At 43.7% G+C, this 26920-nt stretch overlaps 1 protein-coding gene across 6 annotated transcripts in view; it reads left to right on the top strand.

The window, feature by feature from the left end:
• LOC138737226 (cullin-9-like) overlaps positions 1–26920 on the top strand; it is a 316560-nt gene that overhangs the window by 230608 nt on the left and 59032 nt on the right. For all 6 annotated transcript variants that reach the window (XM_069887919.1, XM_069887917.1, XM_069887915.1 and 3 more), the window contains 3 exons: positions 2046–2406; positions 12745–12885; positions 21114–21278. In XM_069887919.1, the coding sequence (XP_069744020.1) occupies positions 2046–2406; positions 12745–12885; positions 21114–21278 (667 nt within the window). The remainder of the gene's footprint in view (positions 1–2045; positions 2407–12744; positions 12886–21113; positions 21279–26920) is intronic.

Genomic DNA, 26920 nt, shown 5'->3' with positions numbered 1-26920 from the left:
AGTTTCTACGTTCTCCCCATGTCTTCATGGGTTTCCTCCAGATGCTCCATTTTCCTCCCACTGTCAAAACATACCAGGAGTGTAAGTTAATTAGATGCAATTTGGCTCATGGCCAAAAGGACCTGTTACCATGTTGGATGTCTAAATTTTAACAATTAAATTATTCTATTGATACAAGCCCAGAGGACCGCAAAACCCAGCAGCAATAGATATGCACCACGACAAATGGTTACTTAAACAAAAGTTGCTTTTAATTATCTTTAAACATGAATACAGAATCACACTTTAACTTATCACTATTGACTTACTTACTTAACCTAACTTAACCCTCTTCTAGTTCTAAGCACCCATGTATGCAATGTGTGTGTAACTTCAGAAAAGTTCTTTGGTTCACAGTCCAATCTCACTTCTCATACCTCCAAGTTCACTGGTTGCAGGCAATTCTTATACAGTGCAATTCTAACTCATTAACTCAGTCCAGTTCACAATTGCCCTATAACTTTTAGATTTCCACACAGGTTAGGAAGAAAGAAGATTTATGGAGCACATTTTCATGTCTCCTCATGGGCTTCACCAGGAATGAGTTTAAAATGCAGTGAAACACAATCTGTCGTAGGAACTCAGCAGGAATACCAGCATCAGGGGGAGAAAAATGGTCGAAGCTTTGCACCAAAATCCTACGAGCTGGAATACTATATTGATCCTATATCTAGGCTCAATATATTGGCCATTCTTTTTCTCCCACTGATTCTGCTCTACCTGCTGAATTTCTCCAACAGATTGTGTTTAGCTTTGATTCCCACCTCAGTCGTCTTCTAAAAAATATTTGTTTATCGAGCAAAACGACATCAACACTGCAAAGCAAGTGTACAAAAGTGGCATTGAGGCATGTGATTAGTTTTGTGGGGAGTAATGGTTGAGGAACTCTCCCTTCTATCATGCACCACCTAAGCCACCAGACTGGGCCCTAGTTCAACAATACCTTGGCATTTTGAGTAAAACACAAACCTACAGAAATCGCAGTTGAAGAAAAAACACAAAGCTGAAGAAATTCAGCAGGTCAAACGGTGTCCTTTATATAGCATAGGTAAAAATGCCTAACCGACGTTTTGGGCTTCAGCCCTTCATCAAGGTATGGAAAAATGTCGGAAGGCATCCGAACAAAAGAGTTGAGGTGAAGGCATGGTCGCAAAGGCAGGAGGTAATAGGTGGAGAAGGGAGGTAGGGCACAGTAGCAAGCTCGAGAAGGAGGGATGGCTAGGTGAATAGAGAGAGAAGAGGGGAGGAGAGATGAAGGGAGGGGAGAGGAGAGAAGGTCAGCAGAAACAGGAAAAGTCAATAACCATTTGATTGTTGTTTCAATGAAAATGGTTCGACCCATAGAACATTACAGCACAGAAAACAGGCCTTTCTAGTCTATGCCAAACTAGAATTCTGCCTAGTCCCATTGACCAGTACCCATTCAATATCCCTCCCATCCATGTACCTGTCCACATTTTTCTTAAATGTTAAAATTGATCCTACATTCACTACCTCAGCTGGCAGCTCGTTCCACACTATCATCAATCTCTGAGTCTCACAGTTAACAATATCCCTTAGCGTAAAGTCCTCCAAAAGAGAGTGACAGCAATCATCCAGGACCCACACCACTCACACACGCTCTGTTCTCGCTGCTGCCATCAGGAAAGAGGTGGAGGTACCACAAGACTCGCACCACCAGGTTCAGGAACAGCTGCTACCTCCACCATCAGACTCCTCAACAACAAACTCAATTAGCGGCTCATTTAAAAACTCTTACTTTTGCACTTTATTGATTTTTCTTAATTCTCTTAGTTTCTTGACATTTCTTTATCTGTGTACATTTCCTTATTTATTTATGTGTATGTTCTGTACAGTTTTTTTTATTACCAATAAGTGTTAATTCTGGATTACCTACAGGAAAAGGAATCTGATGTCATTTTTTTTACTCTGACAATAAATCTGAAATTGAATCTGATCGTTCAGTGCTTCTAGGTTAAGCCGGTTGTTCTTTGGTTTGTTCTAAGCATTGACGGATCGCAGACTTCAGAGGAAGGAGTGCTGGAGACGGCGCTCATGTCAATGGGACGGACCATGAGCCAAGAGGAGGTGCAGCAATTGATGAGCCAGACAGTTCTGCAGGTAGCGGACATGCTCAGCATCTCCCCCGACGAGGCCCAGCATTTGCTCATGCACACCAAGTGGAATGTCGAATTGCTGATCCAGCGATACGCCGAAGACCGTGAGGGTCTCTTGCTGGTGGCAGGTCTTAAGGTGCAGAACCCACAATCTCTGAGCAGCCCCATCACCCAGTGTCCTGTTTGTCTCAACCTGCTGTCTGATGGCGAAGATGCTCCCACCCTTTGTTGTGCGCACTACTGCTGCAAGGTGAGTTCATCTTTCCTGTTGCATTGTATGGGGATCAGTTCGAGTTGCTTCATTATGAGAAGGATCTGCAAGCTTTGGAGAGGGAGATTTACCAGGAGACTGTGTCTTATGAGTGAGCTGGGACTTCTCTCTTTGGAGTGATGATGGATGAAAGGCAACTTGATAGTGGCGCACAAGAATATGAGAAGCATTGATCAGGTGGTTAGCCAGTACCTTTTTCCAGGGGAGACCATTGCCAATACAAGAGGATATCAGTTTAAGGTGAAAGGAGGAAGGTTTAGGGGAGACATCAGAGAGTGATGAGTCCCTGGAATGCATTTTCAAGGATGTGGTTGAGGGTCACATAATCAGGACATCTTAGATATAAGATGTAAGAAAACTAGAAAAGCTGTGAGAGAGGGAAGGAATAGATTGGCACAACATAGTGGGCTGAAGGGCCCGTTCTGTTCAAAAATCTACTTCCAGTTTGCAGGGCTGTGTCATTTGGTCAGAGCTGGGTGCAGGTGTAAGGTTTACAGAGATTCAATGTGACAGCAAGATGGGGCAGTGAATGTGTGACAATGTGGGTTTAAGGAAATAAAAGTGGAGATGTATTAAGCCTGCAGTTAGGATTGGAACTCAAACACTCCACACTCAACAAACTTCAACTTCCTCCAGAATTCTGTCATCTCTTCATCCTCCCTCTATCTTAAGTTGATACTTGTTTCTTCTGAGGAACGTGCTGGGCATCGACAGAAATAAACTTATACATGTCTGAATAAATCTGTGGGTGATCTTCAAAGGATCAAAGGTTCCTTTTATTGTTACATAATAATACATTAAAAATTTAATATATATGATGTACTTCATTTTTTGCTTTAAGACAAAGAGTCACCATGAGCATTGCCTGGCGCCTCTAACAATAGAAGCAAGAGAAGCAAAAGAGAGTCTCTTCAGAGACACCAAGTGTCTATGGCGTTGCCTCCAGCACTCCCGCAGCCTCTGGAGCTGCACAGAGCTTTCAAACCTTTGGGAACACGAACTACAGATCCAAACCCCTGATACGATCAGGAAGTCTTCTGCATCTGAGGCCCTTAGGGAACCAATCTTGCCCTCAGCACCCTCATGAATCCTGGTTCCGATATCTTATTCTCAGGAGCCAGTGTCCAGCAGCTTGCTGCCTGTGTGAGTCCTTCAGCCATGAGTCTGTATTCACCAATTGAGGATGGGTTTTCCAACTTTGTGGTGACTGTTAATGATAGATTTGAGAACCGATCATGGCACCAAGTACATGAGAACAGTTTGGGGAGGGGAGGGGGTGTAGAAACTTTGGATGCTTTTGGAATTCCATTTTGAACCACCATTCTGCTTAAATAGCTCTTTTTCTGGATGTCAAGATAAAATAAATTGGTTGCCACAGGTGTCAGAAATAAAACCAGAGGGGACGTTAGAGAGAGACCAGGTTTCTCTTGATCTCGTTCGGTTAGTTGTCCAAATGCGGGAAATCATGGTCAATGAATTGAGAGGTTCTCCCCACCAAGGCCATTGTTCTGACATCCATGGACCCCCGCAGACCCAACAATTAGTTACATTAAAAGTTCCTGCAATTTTAGTTGCCAGATCTACAAAAAGGTTATCTCCCCCAATTGCATTACCGAAACTTACATGGTTATTTGGATGGACTCGAACTAAGTCCGGCTGTCTTAAAGGGACAGGCAATTTCAAGTGTGGAGTGTAACTTTTCATTGGAACAGTACGTTGGTGTATGCAAAACCAGAGTCCATCAGGGCATGGTGGGCTTGAGTCACCTTTCCAACCGTTAAGAGGGAAAGGAGTGGTATTAGGAATCTGTATATAATGACCCATATTATTTCCTTCTTTTTCCACACAAGGGGTATATGGATGTTGGGTGGTATTTTCTGCCCAACATTTCTCAGGAACTGAGGTATGGGAAATGAAATTACCTTCCTTTCTTCCCCAAATGTGGTCCTGAAACAGGACCACTGTATCTCTGCATTTCTTACATTTCACACCTGATAAAGACATAGGCAAACTAAGAAAAATCAAAGAACATAACAATAACATTGTGAATTAAGTCTTTTTGCGAAATCGTAAGGTAAGAGGTTTTTCTCCAGGAATACAAGTCCAATCTGAGTTCGTATCAGGGTCCTGTGGCGCCTCTACAGGTCCCTTAAATCTGGATGCGTGTGTCCACCCCTTCTCTCTTGTTCGTGCTGCAGCTTCTGTAGTTAAGAGAACTTGGTATGGACCTTCCCACTGGGGCTGGAGTTTTTCAGTCTTCCAGGTCTTGATAAGAATCCAGTCTCCTGGTTCCACTTTGTGTAAAGAAAAGTCTAGAGGCGGTGTTTGTGCCAATAGTCCTCTCTTTCGTAAATCTGTAAGAGAGCGTGACAGTGCCTGTAAATAGTTCCTAACAAATATATCCCCTTCCCCCAAGGTGGGACACCCCTCAACTGTACTCCAGAAGGGAAGCCCAAACATCATTTCATAAGGGGACAGCCCTACATCTTTTCGTGGGGCAGTACGAATTCTCAATAAGGCTAGGGGCAGACACTTTATCCAAGGCATTTTAGTTTCCACCATTAACTTTGTCAATTGGATTTTTAGTGTTCCATTCATACGTTCGACCTTCCCTGAGCTTTGTGGATGCCAAGGGGTATGTAATTTCCAAGAGACCTGTAATGCATCACAAATCAATTGCTGGATTTTTGAAGAAAAATGTGGACTGTAGAGGCTGTAGTATTTATTGTTGGGAAGGCTTCTACCCATCGGGTAAAGTGATCTATTATCACCAACAGATATTTCCATCTTTGAACTTGAGGTAACTCTGTGAAGTCGATCTGGATACGTTGAAAAGGGCGTATGGCTAATGGTTGACCTCCCATGGTCCCTGTCCTCATTATCTTCTTATTAATTTTTGTGCATAGGTAACAATTTTGCACCTCTTGTTGGGCCAAGGTGTAGATTCCCTTACACACATATTCTCGAAGCACTGTGTCACATAAGGCTTGAGTGCCCCAGTGGCTCTGTTGATGCAGGTGTTTTAAAATGTTGCGAGTTATTTCTTTATTTAGAACAGTTCTTCCATCTGGTGTTTTCCATGTTCCATCAGGTAATTGGCTTGCGCCCAGCTGATCCATGTTCTTTTCTTCCTTAGCAGTGAAAATGGGAGCTGTCTTTATGCCTTGCCTTATTGGGATTAAAGTCAGCAAACGGACTTCTTGTTGCATGGCTGCTCTTTTGGCTTCTTCATCAGCCAGTCTGTTTCCAATTGCTGTCGGGTTATCTCCCCTTTGATGGCTTGGTATGTAGACCACTGCTATTTCTTGGGGTAATGTTAAGGCTTCTAAAGTCAGAGTAATCATCTGTTCGTGTGCCAATTCCTTTCCTCTTGATGTAATTAGACCACGCTCCTTCCAGATCTTACCAAAGGTATGCACTACCCCGTATGCGTATTTGGAATCTGTGTAAATCGTTCCAATTTTCTTTGCCAGTATTCTGAGGGCTCTCTGCAAGGCATATAGTTCACAGGATTGTGCTGACCAGCTTCCGGGTAGTCTCGTGGATTCTACTACTTTCCTAGTATTTCCTTCTATTATAGCATACCCATTTCTTCTCATTCCGTCAACACATCTGGCGGAGCCGTCAATGTAGAATTCATATCCTTCTCCCAGCGGAGTATCGCAAAGGTCTTCTCGGGTCTTGGTCTGAAGATCTGTCAACTCGACACAGTCATGCTCCACCTCTTTCTCTGTTTCACTGCCGTATAAAAACTGAGCTGGGTTGCAGCTATTAATTTTTGCAAACTGTAAATCTTCTCCAACCATTAAAATGGTTTCATACTTTAATATACGAGAATCAGTCAGCCATCGATGGGCAGTTTGTGTTAATAAAACACTCACAGAATGGGAGGTGTACACAGTCATCTTTCCTCCAAAAGTAAGTTTACGTGCTTCCTCTACCAACAGAGCAGCAGCCGCTACTCCCTGGATACACGTCGGCCATCCGCGAGACACTGGGTCCATCATTTTGGAAAGGAAAGCCACTGGGTGTCGCTGACCACCTTTTTCCTGTGTTAAAACTCCCACAGCTGTTCCTTGGTTATGAGTGACAAATAGCTGGAAGGGCTGTTTTAAAGAGGGCAGAGTGAGCACTGGGGCTCGTGTTAGGCGATGTTTCAAGTCCTCGAACCATCCCTCCTCCTCCTGGGTCCATTTCAATGGATAGTCATTTTCATTTGTCAGTTTATCATACATAAACTTCACCAAAGCTGAGTAGTCCTCTATCCATAACCTACAGTATCCTAAGAGTCCCAGGAATTGTCTTATTTCCTTCTTATTACGGGGTAAAGGCATTCTAGTGATTCCCGCAATTCGTTCAGGGGTAATCCGTTTCTGTCCTTTACTTATCTGGTGTCCCAGATATATCACAGTTTTCTCAACAAACTGTAACTTGTTTCTGGACACTCGTAGACCCTTTTTCCCCAGATAATTCAAGAGTCTAATGGTCTCTCTCCTCATTTCTTGTTCCTTGGGTCCTGATAATAGTAAATCATCCACATACTGCATTAGTTGGGAATCATCAGATTGTGGATAGTCCATCAGGATTTGTTCTAGCATTTGTCCAAACAGGTTTGGAGATTCAGTGAACCCTTGGGGCAATACAGTCCACCGAAACTGTCTCCGTCTACCTGTCCATGGATTTTCCCATTCAAACGCAAACATATCTCTACTTTCCTCTTCTAACGGACAAGTCCAGAAGGCATCCTTCAAGTCGATAACACTAAACCACTCATGGTCTGGGGGAATCCGACTCATAATAGTATAGGGATTAGGCACCACTGGGTGGCGGGTCTGAACAATAGCATTCAAACTTCTTAGATCCTGAACTAGGCGATAGGATCCATCTGACTTTTTTACTGGGAGTATAGGGGTGTTATAAGGTGACATGCATTCTTCTAATAGTCCGTCTCGTATTAAAGTCTCAATTACCGGCTGTAGCCCTTTTCTCCCTTCCAAAGAAATAGGATACTGACGTTTCCTTACCGGCTGATGACCTGGTATTAATGTGACATGTAAAGGTGGGATGTCCAGACCTCCTCGATTTCCCTCCTTATACCAGACTCTCTCGTCAATCTGCCGTTCATCCTCTTCCTTTAAAGCGCAGAGGTGGACTCGCACTTCTCCGTCCACAGGGAGAGCACCCAAACCTAGGAGAGCCTGTAAGTCCCTTCCTAGGAGGTTAAATCCAGCCGAAGGTAATAACAAGAGGTCTTGTACCCCTTCTCTTTCTTCCAGTTTCACTGTTACTTGGGGAATTATTGATACCATTCTGGGAGCTCCTTCTATCCCAGAAATTGTCAAATTACTTTTTATAGGCTCAGTTCCGATTGGCACAGTTATTACACTACTTCGTTCCGCTCCTGTGTCCACCATAAACACCACCTCTTCTCCCTTGGGACCAATTTTTAGTTTTACCGGGGTTCCCTCTTATATTTGGTCCCTAACATTTGGAACCCCTGACACCCCTAATCTTCTTCCATAAGTTCGAGGGCACGCAATTCCCTCTTGTATCGGGGGCATTCCCTCTTAAAGTGTCCTTCCTCATTGCAGTAATAGCATTTAACAAATCTCCGGGGTCTTCCCTCTCTTGGATATTTTGGATTGTTTAGAGGAAGGTTTTGTTTTCTTTCCCCTCTGGATTCAGCATTCATCTGTCGGATAGTCTGTACCATAACCTTTGTCGCCTTCTTTTGATCTTCTTCTTCTCTCTGCACATATACTTTTTGTGCCTTTTTTAACAGTTCACTTAGGGGTTTTTCACTCCAGTCCTCCTCCTTTTCTAGTTTCTTTCTAATGTCTTGCCATGATTTGGAAACAAATTCAATTCGAATAAGCTGTTCACCCATTGGTGTACTAGGGTCCACACCAGCATACTGTTGGACATTCTTTCTCACCCTCTCCAAAAAATCAGTAGGGGACTCGTCTTTCCCCTGGTGGTTCCCAAATGCCTTGGTAAAATTGTGACCCTTTGGCACAGCCTCCCGTATCCCTTTAATTGTCCACTCTCTATATTGTCTCATACTTGCCAATCCCTCGGGTGTTCGTTTGTCCCACCTGGGTTCATTTAAGGGATATTTTTGTTCATGGGGTCTAGGGTCCCCAGGTTGTTCATATTCCCACATGAGGAGGGCAGCCCGTCGAATCATCTGCCTCTCCTGGGGTGAAAATAATGTTCCCATTATTGCCTGCATCTCTTCCCACGTATATGTGTTTGGTCCCAAGAATTGGTCAAGCTGTTCAGCCAGTCCTATAGGATCTTCCAATAACTTTTTCATTTCTTTCTTAAATCCCCGCACCTCTGTACTAGTTAGGGGAACATTCACATATCCCGTTCCCCCTCCCGGTCCTCCCATAGGAACTTCTCTCAGGGGATTTAGGTTTATTGAAAACTTTGATGGTCCTGGACCAGTCTGGGATCTTGTCCAGGGTCGGTTTACCGGTGGAAGTTTAGGGTCCGACTCCCTTAATTCATCCTTTTTATCCCGGCCCCCTTCGGGGCAATCAGATTCATCACCTTTCCCCTCCGGTAATAAGCTTTCCTCGGGCGCAGTAGGCACCGGGGGAATATAAGGAGGGGGAAGGTTGTCCAGAGGTTCCCATTTCTTTTCTCCTGCCACTCTCAATTTAAAACATTCTGTTAAGGATCCTGGCCAGGGAACCCAACAAAATGCATATGCTGACTCTTCTTGATTCACCTTTGGCCTCGAATTTACATATATGTTTAATGCTTGTCTAACCCAATCCTCATCAGATCCAAATTTCGGCCACCAGACCGAGGAACCTTTAATAGGTTGTTTTGACCAAAGGAGACAATATTGGACCATCTTTTTCTTGTTTTTGTCCCGATATCTTTTACTATCCCAATTTTCAAACATTCTCCCCAAAGGGCTGTCAAGGGGTACTCCCAGGAATTGTCCTGAATTTTCAGACGAGCCCTTAGATTTTGATCCTCCCATTTTCCCACCTAGATCTGTTTATCGTTGCTGAGGACCCTCTCGCTCTGGACCCTACTCCCTTCCTCTCAGACGCCTCGTCGGAGGTGCTGTCCCTCCTTCGGTTACCGCTGAGGTTTTCCTGGGGTTGACCCCTCTCTTCTCGGCACTTCGTCGGAGGTGCTGTCCCTCCTTCGGTTACCGCCGAGGTTTCCCTGGGGTCTATCCTAGAGTCCCGCGACAGGGTTCTCACACAACGACAAAAGATCTATACTTAATCTATTCCGTTAGGTTTTTATCCAAACAGGTGTATCCCGTTACACCTGTTACCCAATCCCCACACCACAATCGTAAGTCGTCACTTACCGGTGTCTTCCCGGGGATTGAACCGTCACCCTTCTCCTCTCCGTCTTGTCGTGTCACCCTGTCCGGATACCACTCGCTCAAGCCGCCCGAAGCGACGAGCAAGGGACTAGGAGCCGCTGAACTCAGCGGGGTGCACCGCCTCCGATGTCCCTCTTCTCGCCTCCCCTCACGGCCGGAGTGTAGATCCCGGACGAGCCCCCATTTGTCAGAAATAAAACTTCTCACACATGAGTCTCTTTAAAACTGATGACACGACAAGCTTTATTTACAAGTCTGCAGAGTTGGACTCAACTGGTTTCTCACCAGTTAAGCCCCGATACATACAGTGCATTGATTTTTATACCTTTATTATTTGCCCTTCCCCTTCTTATTAATACTGTTTTAATTGGTTAGTATTACAAAAACATTCTAAGTATAACTGCATTATTAATTATCACGTTCGTTACGTACGCTGTGAACTCTACATTCACTGAATTCTGTTTCTCACACTTCTTATCAATCCTTGTCTCCTGCATGTCTCTCACTATGACCATGAAAAGATAGGTTTAAAAAAACATATTCAGCAGCTCCTTCTGTCCTTGACTGCTAGTAAACTCTCTGTCCGTTCTGGCTTCCCTGTTTATGATTAATCATCACATTTTAACTTAAGTCTTTTTAACCTAAATTCTCTATATCACAACAGGGACGGAGGCTGTAGCCTCGACCTGTTACAATTTGTATAAATATCTTGGATGTAACTGTTGTTACATACTAGATCAGCAACAATGGGAATTTACCATAGATAATAGTATCTCCAAACAGTAATTTCTATTAATAATATACACTTTTTACTTAACTCTAACTTAACCCCTCAATGTGTGTGTGTGTGTGTGTGTGTGTGTGTGTGTGTGTATGTGCTTGGCGGGATGGGGGGGGGGTGCGGATGGGGCAGCCAAACCAAGACCATTATTTAACCACAATTCAGTCAGTTTTGTTTTGAAACTCAGATTCTTTAAATTGTTGCTCAAAAGTAGTTACAAAGTATTTTGAAACATCAAGTCATCAGACCCATTTAAAACTCATGAATTTCTTGATGAGTTTTTCAGAGCAATGTTTCTTCATACAAATGATTTTCCTCAAATATCCCTCTTTTGCTTGGAGGTTTCAGAATCTGTGTTTCACACGCTGATTTCACAAACCCAGACAAGGTTTACATGCAGTGCCATGTAGAAATAACACATTAGGTCTACCCTCTCTCTCTTAAAGAGACAGTCAGAAATGATCATTCTCTTTCAAAAGCCACTTATGTTCTCCTTTGACCAGGAGTAACACGTAACAGTACCTTTCTGGTTGCTGTATTTCAATTCTGTGTTACAGGATGACCAAGCAACTGCTTCAATCCTGTTTTACCTACAGGATGGTGAAGCATCTTCTGCTCTCAAAATGTCTCTTTCAGTAATATATTCTTTCAAAATGTCTTTATTTATGTGACATGACATCATTGCAGTCTTTGACATTTAAATTCCAAAGGTTTATGAGTGAATATGACTCTGTTTTGTCTGCTGACCACAGCCAGAGAATGGCAGTACGTGAACATAGCTGCTCCTGAGAAATACCTCTTGTTTTGAGTTCTCAATGAGAACAGTCATAAGACTTTTAAGACACTTACAGTTTTGAATTAGATGTCACCCACTCTTTTTAAGCAAACAAGCTTCCAGCAGAACAATGACTAAGCAGACTTTTTGACTTCCAAAATGGTCTCTCTCTGTGTAATTGTGTGTCTGTGTGTGACTCTGTGTCCAAACCCACAAAATAACTGAACTAAAAATATATGCACCATAACTAAAGATTAATAATAACACAATTCCGTCACACCGTGCAGTACTATTCCATGTTCTGTGAAAGTGCTAAGCATCTGGTTGTAGAATTTAGTGGCAGCACTAAGATGGGTCAGTAGAAACTGGAAAAGTTGGTGGTGGACAGGTCTGCAAAATGCAGAAAAATGTGAAAAATCCCTTTGCAGAGAAAAAAAAATTTAATTTAAAAATGAATCCTGCAAGAAGTAATTAGAAAGTTACAATTTAATTTTTTTTTAATTTAGACATACAGCATGGTAACAGGCCATTTCGGTCCATGAGTCTGTGCCGTCCAATTTACACCCAATTAATCTGTACTCCCGGTACATTTCAAATGGTGGGAGGAAACTGGAGCCCTCGGGGGAAACCCACACAGAAACCGAGAATATACCAAGTCCTTACTGATAATGTGGGATTCAAACCTCGGTTCTGATTGCTGGCACTGTAAAGGCGTTGTGCTAAATGTTGCGCTAACTGCTATGCCAACCGTGCCGCAATGTTAGGGTTTATTGTCAGGAAGATTGAATGAAAAATTAGGGAAGGATACTTTGGTTATAGAGGGCCTTGGTGAAGCCATGTCTGAGATGCTGCGTTTGTTATTGGTCTCCTGACTGAAAGAAGGAAGCAGTCCAGCAAAGATTTCTTCCACCACTACAGATTGAACGGGTTAGGCATCTACCTGCTCCAGTTTAGAAGGGGAGTACTTGATGAGCACAGATCTTGAGGAGTCTGACAGTGTGTGTGGAGAAGACTTTCCTCTGGTGGGAAATCCATGAAATGTGCGTCACCTTTTAAAAATAAGAGGTTACCCATTTAATACAGGCACTATTTTTGTTACCATCGGAGTTTCAAGGAAAGCAGAGCCTTTGAATCATTTTTAGGCAGAGGTAAATAGGTACTTAACAATCAAGGACGGGAAACATTGCCACAGGCCACCGGGAGTGTAGAATTGACTTTACTGTCAGATTGGCCATGGTGGAGCAGTGTTGAAGAGACTGAGAGGCTGATTTATAATTCCTCATTGTCAGCCCTGATACCTGGGGGTGGACCTTGTACTTTCGGGTGTGAATGACAGAGGATAATGACTCAGCTTTGGATTATTGGTTGTATTTTGACATATTCTTCCTCCTTCTGTGTCCTCAGCCCTGCTGGAGAGAATATATAATAACGAGGATTGAACAGAATTTGGTGCAGAATTGTACATGTCCAATCTCTGACTGTCCTGCACAGCCAACCAATGAGTTCATCTCTTCTATGATATGCGATAGTGAGACTGCAGTCAAGGTAAGATGCAAGTTCGTAGAACATATAGTTCACGCTGTTCAGTCCACAAGGTTGTTAACCTATGTATACTGTGTTAACCTACTCCACAATCTAACCCTTCCCCACCTCACACCCATAACCTTCTATTTATCTTTCATCCATGTGCCTGTCTAAGTCTTTTAAATGTCCCTATTCTAGAGCTTCCATCACCACCACAGCAATGCATTCCAGGGATCTACTACTCTCTGATTTAAAAAAAATACCATGAAATTGCCCCTAACTGTATATAGCTGCCCTCTGATATTTACTACTGCCATCCTGGAAAAAAGTGTTGGTTGTCCATCCTATCTATGCCTCTCATAATCTTGTAGATCTCCATTAAGTCATCTCTTATCCTTCTCTCCAAGGAGAGAAGCCCTTCATCAGCTAACCTTGCCTTACAGGACATGTTCTCCAACCCAGGCAACATCGTGCTAAATCTCCTCTGCACCTTCTCCAAAGCTTCCGCATCCTTCCTGTAATGAGGTGACCAGAAATAAACATATATTCCAAGTGCAGTCCAGCCAGTTTAATAGACCTGCAACATTTCCTCATGGCTCTTAAACTCAGTCCTCCAACTAATGAAGGCCAGCATATCATAGGCCTCCTTCACTGCCCTATCAACATGCGCAACCACCTTGAGAGATCTAAGGACTTGGATCCCAATGTCCCTCTGTTCTTACACAGTGTTAAGGATCCTGCCTTTAACCATATACTCCGCCTTCAAGTTTGACTTTCCATAAAACATCACTTAGAACCATATAACACCACAGCACAGAAACAGAGCCCTTTGGCCCTTCTAATCTGTTCCAAACCATTTTTTTTGCCTAGTCCCACTGACCTGCACCCAGTCCATAGCTCTCCATTCCTCTCCCATCCATGTACCTGTCCAAATTCTTCTTAAATGTTAAAATAGAGCCCGTATTCACCACCTCAGCTGGCAGCTTGTTCCACGATCCCACCACTCTCTGTGTGAAGAAGTTCCCCCCAAACTTTTCCCTTTTCACTCTTAAACCATGTTCTCTAGTTTATATCTCACCTACCCTCAGTGGAAAAAACCGATCTACATTTACTCTGTCAGTTTCCCTCATTATTTTAAATACCTCTATCAAATCTCCCTTCATTCTTATGCTCTCCAGGGAATAAAGTCCTAACCTGTTTAACCTTTCCCTGTAACTCAGTTCCTGAAGTCTGGCCCACATTCTAGTAAATTTCTCTGCACTCTTTCTATCTTATTGATATCTTTCCTGTAGTTAGGTGCCCAAAACTAAACACATTACTCCAAATTCTGCCTCACCGATGTCTTTTATAATTTTACCATAACATCCCAACTTCTGTACTCAATACTTTGATTTATGAAGGCCAATATGCCAAAAGCTCTCTTTACAACCCTGTCTATCTGTGACACCACTTTCAGGGAATTACAAGTCTGTATTAGGTCCCTCTGTTCTACCAGACATCTCAGTGCCCTAACATTTATCATGCTTGTCCTTCCTTGGTTTGTCCTCCCAAAATGCAACTCCTCACACTTTTCTACATTAAATTCCATCTGCCATTTTTTAGCTGGTCCAGATCACTCTGCAAGCTTTTTGAAAATCTTCTTTGCTGTCCACAATGCCTCCAATCTTAGTGTCATCTGCAAACTTGCTGATCCAATTGACCACATTATCATCCAGATCATTGATAGAGATGACAAACATCAATGGTCCCAGCACCAATCCCTGAGGCACATCACTAGACACAGGGCTCCAGACTGAGAAGCAATCTTCCACCTCTCCTCTCTGGCTTCTCCCATCCAGCCATTGTCGAATCCAGTTCACTACTTCCCCATGAATACCTAGTGTTTGAATCTTCCTGACTAATCTCCCATGCAGGACCTTAACAAAGGCCTTACTAAAATCCATGTGGACAACATCCACAGTCTTTATCCAGATTGAACTCCAGCTGCCTCATCTGTAAACAACTGTGCATCCTGACTATATCCTGGTGTATGACAACCTGCATTATCCACAGCACCTCCAACCTTTGTGTCGTCTACAAACTTACAGACCCAGCCCCCCTCCCCAAACCCCACTTCTTCGTCCAGGTCATTCATAAAAGTGACAAAGAACTTCACTAGTCACTGAATTGCAGGCAGTTTGTTGGCAATTAAATATAAAACTTAGCAGAAAGTTGGTTTAGATAACACAATCCAGGCAGTCTTCCATTTTAACATTGAGGTTGAGCAAAACTGACTTTTTATAACATGGGTTTCAAACGTGAGAGGTTCGTGGATTATCATTACCAGTGAAAAATATGAATCTCTGTGTCTCATTTCTTTTGTCTCAAGTCTTCTGCAACATTTTCTAATTACATGATGCATGTCCTGGGAACGTTGTTATTACTTGGATTGGTCTCATTGCTTGCTGGGGTCCCAGAGACGGGCCCCACTGCCTGCTGGGATCCCAGAGACTGGTCCCACTACCTGCAAGGACCCCAAAAACTATTCCCACTGCCTGCAGGGTCACCAGAGACTGGTCCCACTGCCTGCTGGGATCCCAGAGACTGTCCCACTACCTGCAGGGTCCCTGGAGACTATTCCCACTACCTGCTGGGATACCAGAGACTGGTCTCACTGCCTACTGGGATCCTGGAGGCTGGTCCCACTGCCTGCCAGGACCCAAAAGACTGTTCCCACTGCCTGCAGGGTCCCCAGAGACTGGTCCCACTACCTGCAGGGATCCCAGAGACTGGTTCCACTACCTGCAGGGACCCAGAGACTGCTCCCACTACCTGCAGGGACCCAGAGACTGCTCCCACTACCTGCTAGGACTCCAGAGACTGTTCCCACTACCTGCTGCGATACCAGAGACTGGTCCCACTGCCTGCAAGGACCCCAAAAACTATTCCCACTGCCTGCAGGGTCCCCAGAGACTGTTCCCACTACCTGCTGCGATACCAGAGACTGGTCCCACTGCCTGCTGGGATCCCAAAGACTGGTCTCACTGCCTGCAAGGACCCCAAAAACTATTCCCACTGCCTGCAGGGTCCCCAGAGACTGGTCCCACTGCCTGCAAGGACCCCAAAAACTATTCCCACTGCCTGCTGCGATACCAGAGACTGGTCCCTCTGCCTGCTGGGACCCCAGAGACTGGTCCCACTGTCTGCAAGGACCCAAAAAACTATTCCCACTGCCTTCAGGGTCCTCAGAGACTGGTCCCTCTGCCTGCTGGGTCCCCAGAGACTGGTCCCATTGCCTGCTGGGATCCCAGAGACTGGTCCCATTGCCTGCAAGGACCCCAAAAATTATTCCCACTGCCTGCCGGGTCCCCAGAGACTGGTCCCACTGCCTGCTGGGATCCCAGAGACTGTCCCACTACCTGCAGGGTCCCTGGAGACTATTCCCACTACCTGCTGGGATATCAGAGACTGGTCTCACTGCCTACTGGGATCCTGGAGGCTAGTCCCACTGCCTGCCAGGACCCAAAAGACTGTTCCCACTGCCTGCAGGGTCCCCAGAGACTGATCCCACCACCTGCAGAGAACCCAGAGACATCCCACCACCTACAGGGACCACGGAGACTGGTCCCACTGCTTGCTGGGATCCCTGGCATTTGGATTCATGGGCTTGGCTGTGCGTATTTGATGGACAGGTCAGCTGAGCTGTTGTCAGCAATGTTAGATGTGATATTTATTCTGTGCTGCGGCCCAGCATTGTTCAGATTTCTTATCTTGATATTGTGTACTCATGCTCAGGAAGTCAAAGCAATCTGTAAAATCTGGGGAAGGGCTCAGTATATGTTCCAAGCATTATCATAAGATGGACAGACAGAATCTTCGCGCCAGGGTAAAAGCATCACACACGCTTTTGGACACGTGTTTAAGGTGAAGGGAGGACATTTAAGGGAAATATGTTGGGCAAATATTGTACACAGAAGGTGGTGGCTGCTCGGAACAGGCTGCCAGGAGTAGTGGTGGATGCAGGTTCCATTGAAGAGCCTCCTAAATTTATAGTCCCATTTGCCAAAATAAAGATCAACTGGGCTTTGTGCAAAAGAGACAGGCAGCAGATAACATTGGCAGACTGTTGAGTATAATGTATCCGGCACAAACCAGAAACGAGAGAGGTCTCGCTGTGGCCCTGGATGCAGAAAAGACATTTGACAGATTGGAATGGGATTTTTTTATTGAAAGTGCTGGAAAAGTTGGGGTTATGGCCAACTTTTATAAATTGGACAAGGGTGCTGTACCATGAGCCCAAAGCTAAAGCTGTGACCAACGGACAAATTTCTTCAGCTTTCCTACTGACAAAATCAAGTAGACAAGGGTGCCCGCTATCTCCAACTCTGTTCGTACTAGCCATGGAGCCACTACCCAAAGCCATTCGCCAGGATCCAGACATGAAGCGTTTTAGAGCAGGCTAGGAAGAACATAAAATCAATTTATTTGCCAATGATAACCATATAACCACTTACAGCACAGAACAGGCCAGTTCGGCCCTACTAGTCCATGCCGTAACAAATCCCCCACCCTTCTCGTCCCACTGACCAGCACCCGGTCCATACCCCTCCAGGCCTCTCCTCTTCATGTAACGATCCAGTCTATCCTTAAATGTAACCAATGATCCCGCCTCAACCACGTCTGCCGGAAGCTCATTCCACATCCCCACCACCCTTTGCGTAAAGAAATTTCCCCTCATGTTCCCCTTATAATTTTCCCCCTTCAATCTTAAACCATGCCCTCTAGTTTGAATCTACCCCACTCTTAATTGAAAAAGCCTATCCACGTTTACTCTGTCTGTCCCTTTTAAAATCTTAAACACCTCTATCAAGTCCCCCCTCAATCTTCTACGCTCCAGAGAAAAAAGCCCCAGTCTGCACAACGTTTCCCTGTAACTCAAACCTTGAAATCCTGTCAACATTCTCGTGAAACTTCTCTGCACTCTCTCTATTTTGTTTATATCTTTCCTATAATTTGGTGACCAAAACTGTACACAGTACTCCAAATGTGGCCTCACCAATGCCTTGTACAATTTCATCATAACCTCCCTACTCTTGAATTCAATACTCCAATTTATGAAGGCCAACATTCCAAATGCCTTCTTCACCACACCATCTACCTGAGTATCAGCCTTGAGGGTACTATTTACCATCACTCCTAAATCCCTTTGTTGCTCTGCACATCTCAATACCCTACCATTTAATGCATATGACCTATTTAGATTTGCTGATGTACTGATATATCTGACAGAGCCACCAAGCTTGTTGTCCACGCTGTGCTCTACTCTGGAGGACTATGGGGAGATCATCTCCGGTTATAAGGTCAATTGGGACAAGAGCAAAATCATGCCACTTACTAAGGGAGATTACAGTCAATACAAAGAAAACGGTTAATTAAGGTGGCCATAAAATGGGATCAAATATCTAGGAGTCAGAATAGACAATAACTTGGAATAATTTATGTAAACTAAACTATAGCCCCTTGATTGAGAGAATGGAGGAGGACTTAAAAAGATGGATGTCCCTGCCCATAACCTTAGTGGGCGGGGTCAACTGTATTAAAATGAATGTGTTGCCGAGACTTCAGTACCTCTCCCAGACACTGCCCGTGGTGTTGCCTCGGGGATTCTTCCAAAATTTAGTGGGCTGAGCGGGCGCACAGCGTGGTATCGCAAACTGTCACAGGTGAGGTTCTACGGGCGTGCGGAACCATAATACAGACAGCTGAATACTCACCTAATGGACCACACACGAGAGATACTGAGTGCCAAGGAACGGCACGTTGATCTGTTGATTCTCCTGCCGGAAGATACGGGACAAGCACAGGGCTTAATTTAAACCTTGCGGTCCCGTGGATCGGCAGCAAACTTGTAGTGACATTCCACCTTGTCCCGTGGAGTCTGGGACATGCGGTATATAAAAGAAGCTTGTAAACTCTGAATAACTCAGTCTTGAGTTGACTACTCTGGCATGTGTGTTTGTATTACTTTAGTAGCTCTACCGTAGTAGCCGCTACACTCTCACAAATAAGAACATTTCTATGGAATGGAAAGGTAGCCAGGGTCTCTATGGAAAAATTGACCTGGGATTACAGAGTGGACGGATTACGAATGCTCGACTTCAAGAACTACTATTGAGCAGCCCAGTTGAGATTCATCGCCTCACTCTTTGAAAGGGAGGTGTACCATCCTGACCACAAATTGATCTGCATGTGATGGGTGAGAAGAAGGTAGAGGACTTTATTTATAAATGGAATGCTAAATTGTTATCTGGGAAAACAGGCAGCCCTATTCTAAAACAAATGATACTCATTTGGAATACAATTAACCAATATCTAGGAATCAAAGGGGGCTGCCCCCAAAAACACCCCTGACGCAAAATAGATTAATACCATTGACAGTGGGTAACAAGATCCTGGACACCCTGCGTCATAGTGGTGTCAGGTGCGTAGAGGTCTGTTACGACAGGAGCAACTAGTGTTGTCAAACAACTCAACATAAGTATGGTTTATCAAATAAGACATTCCATTGCTACCTTCAGATAAAATCTTTTGTGCAGGACGAATTAGGTCCAACTATGGCCCTATCAACATGTAGTGACATAGAGGCCATGATTTGAAAGGGAACACATGTAAGTTCATCTCCACAGTGTATTTCTTGCTCCAAGCGTAAGGACCTAAACCAGGCCTTCACAAATCAAGGCAGAGGTGGGAGTTGGACCTAGGAATAACAATTGATGAGCGGTGCTGGTCCAACTTGTGTCAGATCACCATGACTGCAATCATTAATGCGCGGTACAGGCTGGTGCAATACAACTTTCTGCACCAGCTGTACCTGACGCCGCAAAAATTGAACAGATCTAAACCAGAATTATCAGACTAATGCTTCATTGAGGCAGGAACCTTTGTTCTCGGAACATGGGCATGTACCAGGGTGAGACTCTTTTGGGAGGGCCCTGAGTTGTTGCTGTTGGGAAACATAATGGACGAAAGACTCACAATGAATCTGTCCAAATTCCAAATCCAGCATCTGGATTACAGGGAGAGATTAAGGAGACTAGGACTTTATTCATTGGAACGTAGACAACTGAGAGGGGACTTGATAGACGTATTTAAAATTATGAAAGGAATAGATAGATTAGAGGGCAGGGGAGGTTGGAACAAGAGACCATGAGTGATGGGTAAGGGGGCAAAACTTTAGGAGAAATATTAGAGGATGCTTTTTCACTCAGCTAGTGGTAGCAGAATGAAATGATCTTCCAAAAGAGATAGTTGCGGCAGGGTCCCTTTTGTCATTTAAGAGAAGGTTGGATATGTACATGGAGGTGAGGGGATTGGAGGGTTATGGGCGGAGAGTGGGAGGGTTGTCCTCGTGGAGTTGTTCAAATGAACCAGTGCGGACTCGAAGGGCCGACATGGCCTGTTTCTACGCCGTAAAAGGTTATATGGTAATTCAGTGGCCAGGAAGTGCATAGCCGGTTACCTAGAAATCCGACTCCTGCCTGAGCATTACTTGCTGGAACACAGAAATGTAAAGCTGTGTTCCCCTGGAGAAAATCACTTGCAACTTAAGAAAAAAATTAACACTTATTTGAAAATTTGGCAACCGTACTTAAATTCTATAGGAGCACGACTATAGTGTGGACCATCGTGCCTCACCACCCTACCTTCCCCGTCTATTCCTCAATCGGTGGGGGTGGGGGGGGTCCATCCCCTCCCAACCAGGTAAAGTCAATAAAACAGCTTGGTCGCTGAGATGTGATAAACCCTGATATACGTCCCATATCTTTGTTTTGAATGTCTTGAATATTGAATGTAACTGTGGTTAATTAAGTGTTGAGGGTGGTGGGGTGGGAAGGGAGGGGGACAAAAGAGCTTGAACTCTATGGAAAACTTGGTATAAAACTGATCATTGTAACTATAGTTAATGCTGATACTGTTAATGTTGACATGGATAATGTTGATGAACTGTGAGTTAAAGTTTGGAAAATCATAATTAAAATATTCCAAAAAAAAGATGCTCCCAAATCGATTTTAGATTTCGACCAGAGGTTCTCATCCTTTTCCTTTCCACTCACATCCGACCGTAAGTAATTCTTTACCAACCACAAAGCGCCCATGGCATCCTCTGAGTTCTAAATTCAGGTGAATTCAGTGGCAGGTAACTCGTGCATTTCAGGTAACTGGTACTAATGATCCTGAGATACGTGACGTTGATTTTTCTCCTCTTGCAGCATTCAAAAACACTACTGCGAAACTATGTGGAAAGTTGTTCGAACCTGGCATGGTGCACCAACCCCCAGGGCTGTGATCAGATCCTGTGTAAGGAAGGCATTGGCAGTGTTGGGACCTGTTCCAAGTGTTGTTGGTCCTCCTGCTTCTCCTGCAATTTTCCAGAGGTAAATGTGTTTTGTTAATCTTCTTTGCCTCCCTAAGCTCCAGACAGCGGATGTCTTGCACTCTTCTATGTTGTGCACTTCAATGGAAAGTTAAATAAGGTCTGTTTAATTAAACATGGAACATTACAGCAGTGTCCAGGCCCTTTGGCCCACAATGATGTGCTGACCTATGTAAACCTACTCTACAACAGTCTAAACCTTTCCTACCACATGCCCATAACCCTCTACTTTTCTTACATCGATGTGCTTCTCCGAGATCCTTTTGAATGTCCCTATTGTAGCAGCACCCACCATGGATGTGAGAAATTTCTCCTCTATCTTCAGGCAATTTTTGAGCTCTCATATAAAAATAAACTCTCCAGTTGTAAAGACACATAAATGCTGGAGGAGCTCAGCAGGTCACGCAGTGTCCACTGGGGTAAAGATCTATAACCAACGTGTCAGTCCTGAGCCCTTTGTCAAGTATGAGCAAAATGCAGGCAGGCGCCTGAATAAAAAGGCAAGGAAGAAGGGGCAGGGAGAGGCCAACAGACAGGAGTAAAGGAGAGGAAAGGTGAATGGTTAGCGCAATGGCAACGACCCGAGTTTAAATCCGCTGCTGTCTATAAGGAGATTGTATGTTCGCCTCATGTCTGAGTGGATTTCCTCTGGACGCTCTGGTTTCCTCCCACCCTTCAAAATATGGAGTTGTAAGTTAATTAGGTGTGATAAGGCAGCATGGGTTTGTGGGTGGAATGGCCTGTTACTGTGCTGTATATCTAATATGATCGGGGGGAAGAGAATGGCTCTATGAATGCAGAGCTGGGGAAAGGAGACAAGGAAAAAGAAAGAGAGAGCTCGAGGAAAGAAAATAATAGGGACGGGGAAGGGAGAGGTGGTGGGAGGGAAGGGGGACTAACTGGAGAAGTTGATAATAATGCCATCTGGTTGGAGGGTACCCAGAAGGAATATGAGGTGTTCCTGTTTATGCCATCAAGTTGGATGGAGCCCAGTACTTCGCAAACCCTCCAGTTGATATTTCAAGATTATTGTTACGTGTATCAGGGTGCATGATAAAATTTGTTTTGTGAACAGTTTATCGAGACATGGCGTTCATAGTGCAGCAGGTCAGACACAGTACAGAGCACAGAGTTACAGAGCTGGAGCAAAGACAGTCTAACTTTATGATTGTTATTTGAGCTGGCTGTTTCATTCATTACATGAATAATTACATTTCAAAAGTGTAATAATTTAGGAGAGAACAACAGAGGGTCAAGAAGGCGATTCAGAGGTATTCAGGAAGACCAACTACAACCTCTAGAAGTCCATCACCAATGCAAAGGGACAAATCTGAAGGGTCAGACTGCCATTGCATCCTATGTTGAAACAAGGCAGTGTCATTAACTGTGATATATCACTTCAGGATGAATTCAGTGCCTTCCATGCTCGGTTCAAAATGGAAAACAGAGAGGAATGAACCCTCACAAGACTCTGGCAACTCTGCGCTCCCAGTTTCTGAGGGTGAGGTGACCAGAACTTTCAGGAAAGTGAATCTGGACCGGACAGTGTATCTGGTCGTGTCCTTAAAAATTATGCCAACCCACTGGATGAAGTTTCTAGATGTCTTCAACCTCTCGCCTCATTGCTCAGTACTTCAACAAAACATCTGTAATTCTAGTGGCCAAGAAGAGCAAGATGAGTTATCTTAATGACTGTTGGCTGGTAGCACTGGCCTCCACTGTGCTTTGAGAGGCTGGTTCTGGAGTGCCTGGGGTCCAATCTCAGGAAGGACCAAGACCCACCTCAATTCACCTATCGCCACAGGAGGTTATGGCAGATGCCACCTCGCTGGAACTTCCTCACTGCGTTAGATCACCTGGACCACAGGAACACCTACGCTCATTGTCTACAATTCGGCCTCCGTCGGACCAGCGAAGCTTATGACCGAACTGAGGGATTTGTGACTTTGTTCATCTTTCTGAAACTGATTCCTTGACTATCTCATCAGCAGACCCCAATCAGAGTGAATCAGTGCCATCACCTCCTCCATGCTGACCATCAACACAGGGGCACCCAAGGCTGCATGTTTAGTTCCATTCTATTCCCTCTACACTCATGAATGTAGCCAGGTTCAGCTCCATGCAGATGATCTTTTGATGTCTATTTGGAATTCTAACCAATCAATTCCATCTATTTTATCTCTTCTTCATCAATTTGGGAAATTTTCAGGCTATAAATTGAATTTGCAGAAGAGTGAGCTGTTGGTCTTGGATTCTTCCTGCTCTTTAGATTCCTCCGTTCCTTTTAAAATAGCTAAAAATCAGTTTAACTATACTTAATGAGTCATGTCAAGAAGTCCTGGACATAGTGGTCCCCTGTCTCGATGACGTTAATTGGCCACGTCATTATTGCCAAGATGAATATTCTTCCCAAATATTTATCTATTTTTTAAGCTGCACTGGTTTTTGTTCCCAAATACTTTTCAATTCTTTGCATTCTATCATATCTTCTTTTATATGGAAAAACAGCATTGCTGCCTCAAAAAGGTTTTTCTCAAAATACTGAAAATAATGACGGCATTACCTAACGTTAGGCTCGATGGGCCATTTTTGGCCTGTTCCTTCTTCCTATGTTCCTATCTTCCTATAAAGGGGTGGGATCTGGCCTTTACCTAGCTAATGTTAGATATATTACTTTTTGGATTCATCACAAGGAAAATTTAAGAGCTTCAAGATGGATTAAATTAGAAATTAAATCTACCAAAAAATATTCTCATCTTTCGATACTTGAAACACCTTTACCTTTTGTGGCCTCCAAACTAACTGATAATTTTGTTGTTAGACATATTTTGAGAATCTGGGTACCATAGATTTTAGGTCATTCCTTTTTTAAAAAAAACCATCGGTTCAAGATATCGGTTTCCAACATTGGTCAAATTTCGGTATCCGATTTTTTTTAGATATTTTTTCTGATCTTTTGAACAATTATCCACCAAATTTACAATACCTGGATGCTACTTCTTTCATTATTTACAGGTTAGGAGCTTTTTGAATTCTTTAATTTTGAAGCTCCCTGAAGACCTGGGACCTAATAGGATAGGGAATGATTTATAATTTCCAAGCTAATTATAAGGTCATAAATTAGATCAGCCATGATCGTATTGAATGGCGGAGCAGGCTCGATGGGCCATTTTTGGCCTGTTCCTTCTTCCTATGTTCCTATCTTCCTATAAAGGGGTGGGATCTGGCCTTTATTAATTACTTCTGAATTCTAGAGATAGTTCCCTGGACAGAATTTTAAATAAACTATGGGAACAGGATTTTCAACAGCTATTTTCTGAACCTACATGAGACTCTATTTTGAAGTGAGTGAATTCATCCTCTCTTTGTGCTCACACTCATTAATACAGTTTAAGGTTGTAAACTGAGCCCACCATTCCAAAGTCCAATTGGCTAAATTCTGTTCTAATCTAAATGTGATAAATGTAGTACTGAAGAAGATTCACTGGATCATGTGTTCTCATTATGTCCTCTTTCCAAATTTTGGAAAGGAGTATTACAAACCTGTCTTCAGTTCTTAATGTTAATTTGACTCCAAATCCTTTTCTCGCTCTCTTTGGAAGAAGTGGGCCTACTGGTTTAATTCTGAGTGCTTCACAATCCCATGTAGTTGCCCTCGCCTCCCTTATCACTAGAAGGGCCATATTAATGAGATGGAAAGATGCTTTCCCTCCCACTCACACTCAATGATTGTCTGATATGATGGCACATCTGGCTTTGGAAAAAAATTAGATGTTCCACTACTGAAATGAAACTTAACTTTGTTTCTTTATGGGGTTCTTTAATTATTTTCAAAATTTGTAAGTTTAATTATTTTCTGGTTTATGACCCCATTTTTACCTTATTTGTTTTATTATCAATAGTGGTCTGTCAGTGTACATTTATACAATGAAACTAATAAAAATATTGAAAAAGGTTACTAATTCCCCTACTCAGCAAAGGATTCTCTGCGTTCAGATATATTCTCATGATTTTGTACATCTCTATGAGATCACCCCCCATCTTCCTGCACTCCAAGGAATAAAGCCCCAGCCTGTTCAACCTCTCCCAAAGATTCAGCGACTTAAATAAAAGTCCTTGTTGATCTTCTCTGGAACTTTTCCAGCTGGACAACATCTTTCTTGCCACATGGTGACCAAAACTGAACACAATGTGGCCTCACCAACGTTTTGTACAACTGTAATGTGACCTCCCAACTTTTATACACAGTACTCTGACTGATGAAGGCCAGTGTGCTCAGAGCCTTTCTAACCACTCTATCAACCTGTGACACCACTCTCAAGGTTCTACGTACATTCACTGTGTACGTTTACCCACACTAGACCACCCACCCAAAATGCAACCCCTCCCATTTCTCAGTATTAAATTCCAACAACCATTCCTCTATCGGGGAGTCACGTGATGGAGTAGTGGCCGGACGGTGAACTCCAGCCCTCTCCAGAAAAGTCGGAAAAAACAAAGGAAAACACAAAGGCACAGAAATAAAAGTTAAAGAAAAGTGAGTATAAAGGTGGAAAGAAGATGGCGACAAAAAAAGAAAAATCGAAATCAACGGTAAGAAGAGAGGAAGAGAAGACAACGGAGGAAGAAGGAGAAGGCCTTACCTGTTCGAAGAGGCCCGCGGTGGAGAGAGAAACCCGCTCCCTCAGGTCGGTAGAAAGTGGACTACAAAAATGGCTCGTTGAGCCGAGTAAAAGTGCGCGACCGCGCATGTGCATGAAAAAAAACACACCGACGGGAGGGGGGACCAGCTGGGGAGTCGATCTCCACAGCCGGCAAGGACAGCTGCAGAACACCTGCAGCAAGAAGAGACCACAGAAGACAATGAAAACAAGAAAGAAGAGAAGAAAAGGGCAACAAAGAAACAACAGATGGCCAACCCAGAGGAAGAAGAAGAGGAAGAGGAAGAATACAGTGAAATAGAAGAAGAAGGGAAAGGCAAGATAAAAGATATACTTTCTCTTATTAAAGGATACATGGAGTCATTTAAAGAATGCAAACACAGGAATTTAATGATTTAAGAAGAAGAATAAACAACACAGAAGAGAAAATGAATAAAATAGATATGACCTTAACAGAAATGGGAAAGAAAATGGACAAGATGGAAGAGCGGGAAGCAGCAGTAGAAATGGAGGTAGAGGACTTAAAAAAGAAATTAGAGGAATCTAATAAAAAAGTTATAGAGACACAAGAACTGTTAGCTCAGAAAATATATATAATGGAAAACTATAACAGAAGAAATAACATAAAGATAGTGGGCCTTAATGAAGATGAAGAAGGCAAGAATATGAGAGAGTTTATAAAAGATTGGATCCCTAGGATCCTAGGATGTCCAGAACTACAGCAAGAAATGGAAATAGAAAGGGCACATAGAGCATTGGCCTTTAAACCACAACAAAAACCAAGATCTATTTTAGTAAAATTCCTAAGATATCTTTGGCTTTGCTTCGCGGATGAAGATTTATGGAGGGGGTAAAAAGTCCACATCAGATGCAGGCTCGTTTGTGGCTGACAAGTCCGATGCGGGACAGGCAGACACGGTTGCAGCGGTTGCAGGGGAAAATTGGTTGGTTGGGGTTGGGTGTTGGGTTTTTCCTCCTTTGC

Source organism: Narcine bancroftii, chromosome 6 (genome assembly GCF_036971445.1).
Source record: "Narcine bancroftii isolate sNarBan1 chromosome 6, sNarBan1.hap1, whole genome shotgun sequence".
In the NCBI taxonomy this organism is placed as follows: domain Eukaryota; kingdom Metazoa; phylum Chordata; class Chondrichthyes; order Torpediniformes; family Narcinidae; genus Narcine; species Narcine bancroftii.
This window is presented reverse-complemented; position numbering and strand designations above follow the sequence as displayed.